Here is a 5,715-nt window from a genome sequence, read left to right as displayed (position 1 = left end):
ACTCCCTCGATCTTGCTCGATCTCTTTCTCGCTTCGGTCTACATCACGGCTGGCCTCGATCTTGATCGGCCATTGATGCACAAGCTTACTAATCCATCTCCGTACCATATTCCGATATAACTGGGGCCGGGCCTTGATTTTCCGTCCCGATTTCGATTAGTTGTACAAAATTAGGCAAGCTCAATTTTGATTGTATACACAAATATTGATATGAAAAAGTAACATAACCTTAAACACTACAAAAAAACAGCTTAATACGCACTTCCCTTATCCAAAACAACGACATTGAGTTTAAAACCCTTACATAAGTTTTACGACTTAAACGCTTTGAAGCAAAAGTACCAGAGTAGTCTAAAGAGTCAAGTCATGCATGTCCGAGAAACATTGCATGTGCTTATTTAGAAAACAATATACTAGGAAAATATTACAACAAGCTAAAGTCCGACCGATTCACTTTGCGTAGATTGACTGAATGCAGAAAATTTTCCACTGACAGGTGATCGCGTCTCTCACAGAATTTTTCTTAGGTTACTACTCAAGCTAGAGCAAAAGTAGTGATATCGGAGCCTCCTCCACTGTGAAGATGATGATTTGGCTGGTGGTTTGGTTGAAGGCGTAAGGCTAATATGCGCGGCCCTCCATTTGGGAATCCAAGCACAGAGTTATAGTCCCCTTCTTGCTCAACCAATCCATATGGATCCTCTTGTCTTGCATCCTGCACCATTTAAAATTAATCGTCAATAATATCCCGAAATTTACTGGTTCGACTAATTTTATTTCATGCTAAGTAGGTCTATTAAGAAAGTAAAGCGCTTTCTGTAAAAAAGAATTATGCTTAGTTCTTAGTAGTTGATGATCATAAATCTTACATTTTTCTTATTTTTTTTCTTTTTCTTTTCCTTTTGAAGTGGTTTAATAATTATGTCCAACTATTGAAACTTAAGCCTTGTTGCTACACTTTCTACTTTGGATTTTGAATTTTATTTTTAATTTCATCTTTTCGCAATTCAATAGCTAGTTCCATCCCTACTTGCTTTTCAGTTAGCTATCAATATGTTAATTGGCACTTAATTGTAAAGAAAGATTTTTACCATGCATGCATATATATGGATAGTTTAAGAAAAGTTATGTGTGACCATTCTCAACATACACAACATGATTTTGCTTCTAATTAATATGTCCATTTAATCCGCTTCGGACGGAGGAAAACTGATTTATAGCCTGTTTGGCCAAGCCGGAGAAATCAGCTTATTTTGAGAAGTGCTTTTGAAAAAAGAGACTTTTGAAGAGAATCAGTTTGTGTTTGGCTAATCAGTCTGAAAAGCACTTTTGAGAAATAACTTGTGTTTGGCCAAGCTTTTTAGAAAGTACTTTTAAGTGTCAAATTACGAATAAGGGCATGAATAGATTTACTTAATAATTAATATTATAAGTAAATAAATAATATCAAAATTTTGTTATTACATGCAATAATTAAAAAAATTCATTTTATTTAAGTAAAATATGAAAATAAAATTAAAAAGTACTTAATTCTTTTAATATAAGTTAAATATATTAAAATTCCTTCAACAAATATAAAAGCATTCACCCCTAAAGTCACTATATATTAGAAAGTTTCCTAAAAATAAGAAGAAATATTTATAAATTAATATCCTAAGTATTAAGTTTAAGGGTTATTTTGGTATATACTATATTTTGTTAAGGGTATTTTAGGTAAGAAGAAAAGCCAAAACTGTTTCTGCTTCTGCTTTTGGAAAGAATCTACTTTTTTCTGCTTCTCTGAAACTGCTTCTGCTTCTTCCCAAAAGTACTTTTTTTTCCCAAATAAGCTTGGCCAAACACCTCAAATTAAGAAAAAAAAAGTGCTTTTGAAAAAAAAAAACACTTTTTTGTCTTGAGAAGCTTGGCCAAACAGGCTATTAGAGGGGGTAGGCATTCCGGTCCGCCCTTACACAGGACCCCCAAGAAAAAAGAAATGTGGTACCGGTTATGATCACACGCTGGACACAAATCCGTCACATGCTTCAATCTAACATTAAAATTAATCCATAGCCAAATGCTTTTGCTTCTAACTATACAATATCAAGAATTTGGGGCAAAGGGATGTGGATGATTGGAGAAATAAATTTATTTGTATGCAAAAACATATATGTGCTGGAATTAATAAGTTTAAGGACTTACAAATTCAAGCAATAGATTTCTATGTATTTCTTCCACATTCCTGACCTGCAAATCAACCAAAATAAGAATTAAGAACTCCGACTGGATACAAGCTCAATAGAAGGTGAAAACCAAAAATGTAGTTTTACCTTCTTCTTGTATGTATCAATCTGATTGCCAATCACTTTATACTGTTCTTTCACAAATGAAACTAAGTTAGGCATTGCTTATACAGTGATACGTAAAGAAAGTTAAATGGCCAACTTTGGATGACAAACAAATGGAATGAAAAGGTAGTTAAGGATATTACTCCTCACAATCTAATTTTTTTCTTTTTTGGGTTTCTCACCCGATGTCAAGTACTCGTATATCGGAGCCCGACTATATTTGGATTCCCGCCGCATAGGACCCAATTCGAAGGGAAGCGCTCGCTACCTAAGGATTTTCCTATACCTAGAGCTCGAACCCAAGATTTTTGGTTAAGGGAAGAGCAGCCTCATCCGCTGCACCACACCCTTTGACGGTACTCCTCACATTCTATAAATCTTCACTAGACAAACAAGAGTAGAGGGAAAGGTCTAAGACATACACATGCAATGTAAATATTGTCATCTTTTACCAAGTGATTTTGTCAAAGTCTTGTCTAGAACAAAAACATCATATATTAGCGTTTAACTAGTAGGAAAAGCGAAGTCCAAGATGAAAGAAAAAATTGTCATTAAGCATATGCCAGCTACTTATCAAATTTTTGAACAAGAAAGAAGAGTAAAAGAAGAAAAAAGTGATATTAATTCTGACCTATTAAGCTAAATTGTCATATCATCTGGAAGAATTCTGACAATAATTAAATAATTGTAGCAATGCTTTCCCTCTCTAGTTTTAAGACAAGACATTTCCTAGTACCCCTTTTGTCATTTTAATAATGTTAAGGTGATTTAACAAAGTAAAATGTAAGTTAGTGATTGAAGCTTAACTAACAGGGTAGTCCGTTGCACAAAATATTCTGTGTTTATGCGGGGTCCGAGGAAGGGACATATCCCGAGAAGGTATTAAGCAGTCTACACTAATACTAGCATCAGTGGCTGATTCTACGGCTCGAACTCGTGACATATAGCTCATAGGGAGACAATTTTACCGTTGCTCCGAGGCTCCTTCTAATTTAAGCTTCAACTATATTCATATTATACCTAGGCTAGGTTCTTTTTTTTCTTTTTGTGGATCTAGATTAAGATATTCAAGTAAATCTAGAGGAGCAAAGGTTCTGAGTGAAAAAGGAAACTACAGTTGATTCAATTTAGAAACTTTTGTTAAACAAAAAAAATAAATTAGAAACTTTAGTTTGATAATTAAATTGGTTGGCATTGTCAAAAAACCCTTGATTGTAATTAACCTTTCTTTCACGAATAAGCTTCAGAGAATTGTCCACATTTTCATTGAGCTCTTCCAACTGCTCATAGTTCAGATCGTTTAGGCTTTCTCCCATCCTTTGCCTGTCCATCCATTTAATATAATATCAGTCAAATTAAATAAAAAGAAAAAAAAGATTTTTATTTTATATTTAATCAATAAAAAGCTATAATAGTTTCTATTAAAGATCTATAACTCCTAGGTTGGTATCTACCTGATCTCTCTTCGGAGATTCCTATTAACATCCTTTAGCTTCCTCAACTGCTCTTGCATTTTCTGCACAATATTAGCAAAAGTAATAAATCTGAAAACACCTCGAAATATATAGAACATATAATTACGCAAAAAAAAGTGTATTTTCTCTAAGAGATCTTGGGTTATAAGACTGTCACGCATTATTAAAAAGAATTTCTACGTCTTTGACCATGAAAAAAAATTAGGTCATTAGGTCGGAACAAGGAAACGTTCAAAATATTTTTTAATTCTCTCTAAGAATTTAATTTTTTAGATGGAGATATGTTACACGATTTTAAGGAAAAAGAGGGAAAATCTAGAGAATTTAGAAGGGAAAAAAAGACCTCATAGTGGGAGTTCCAAAGATCAACTCCAACAGTCTTTTGATACAGATCGAACAACTGCTTGGTCCTGAAAATACAGAAGCAACATCAAAATAATTAAAAAGAAATATACAACAAATTTGAAGAAAAAAAAACTAATAGAAAAATAAGCAGCTTTAGTATACGTACGTGACAGAGGGACTTATAAATTCATGAAGTTTGCCGGTACTTGAAATCATAATTATAGAAACTTTAGCATCACAAAGAACAGTGAGTTCATTAGCTTTCTTGAAAAGTCCATTTCTTCTCTTAGAATAAGTGACTTGTCTGTTTGTTTGGTTCTCTATTCTCTTGATCTGGATCTTCCCACGAGCCATAGTTTTTTTTTCTTTTTGCTCAAAGTTTGAGATCTTAAGAATTACTGAAACCCTAAAAGGTGTGGTTATCTTTTTATGTGTAAAATTTTGCTTTTTTCTTGTGGGTTTGGGGATAAGATACTGGAGGAGGAGGAGATGAGAGGAAAGAGTCTTAGAAAGATGGGGTTACTAAAAATAGAAAGGCTTGCCAAAACTGTGAAAGGTGTTGCAGAATTTGATAAAAGTAATTTAAGAATCAATCAAGTCACTTGTTGTTGTTGTCCCACCTTCACAACTCAGTTATCAGTCACTTGTCACCACCACCATTTGTTGTTTGCTTGGATGGGTTTCTTTGAGTGGGTTTAGACTTTAAAATTACTAAAAAATTTACCAAGCAAATAAAAATACTTTTGATAATGAATCACGGTGAGACTTGGATTCAAGACATTTACATGTCCTCAAAGGAAAAAAGTGATAAATAACCAGCTTTCATAACCACTTTGCAGACCACGAATCAAAAAATGGATATCATTCTAGACTTTTACATACATGAGTTTCGAGCACCGATATATTACGCTAGAGTTTCACATTTAAAAATTTGAAACTCGAAAACATAGTCCTGATGTTCGCAAAAAGCATACACGATGAAGCAAGTCTTTGTCACTTTCAAATGATGAAGATTAGGGCAAAAAGATCTAATTAACTAATTTTAATTACATTTAAAATGGTGGTTGAACTTTAAAAAGTTTCACAACGGATCTTTACACAAATAGTCAGTCATATTCATTATTTATTTTTTCTACCCATAAACATAATTTTGTATAATGATTATATATAATTATACACATATAATACATAAATTATACATATATTATACTTTCACCGTCTATTTTTAGTTTAAGCAGTTGAGTGAACAACTATTTAGGTTAATTCTTTGCCAAAAGGATGGTCCACCCGCTCATTTTACGATTTGATAACCACCTACTAATAGAGATATTCTCATTCTTCAAAATAATTCAAACAAATACACGATAGATAAGATATTCAGAGCCGCCTATGTAATTAAAGATAATCACGGGTAATTATTTCATACTCCTATAAGTAAAATTAATAACCTTATAACTAAAATAGGTACGTAACTTGTTACAATAAGTTACTCCCTCCGTTCCAGTTTATGTGAACATATTTCCTTTTTGGTCTGTTTCAAAAAGAATGACCCCTTTCTAAGTTTGGAA

The 5,715-nt window shown here is 33.0% G+C and overlaps 1 protein-coding gene across 1 annotated transcript; it reads right to left on the bottom strand.

Annotated features, from left to right (window-relative positions):
• Positions 1-245: 245 nt before the first annotated feature.
• LOC104241412 (floral homeotic protein PMADS 1) lies at positions 246-5,110 on the bottom strand. Its single transcript, XM_009796348.2, has 7 exons — positions 4,314-5,110; positions 4,146-4,212; positions 3,782-3,843; positions 3,551-3,650; positions 2,310-2,351; positions 2,182-2,226; positions 246-715 (listed from the first exon to the last, which is right to left on the bottom strand). The coding sequence occupies exons 1-7, from the start codon at positions 4,499-4,501 to the stop codon at positions 536-538; spliced, it is 684 nt and encodes a 227-aa protein (XP_009794650.1). The 5' UTR covers positions 4,502-5,110; the 3' UTR covers positions 246-535.
• Between the last annotated feature and the right edge of the window lie 605 nt (positions 5,111-5,715).

Source organism: Nicotiana sylvestris, chromosome 4 (assembly GCF_000393655.2).
Source record: "Nicotiana sylvestris chromosome 4, ASM39365v2, whole genome shotgun sequence".
Lineage (NCBI taxonomy): Eukaryota > Viridiplantae > Streptophyta > Magnoliopsida > Solanales > Solanaceae > Nicotiana > Nicotiana sylvestris.
The sequence above is the reverse complement of the archived record's forward strand: the minus strand, read 5'-3'. Positions and strand labels throughout refer to the sequence as shown.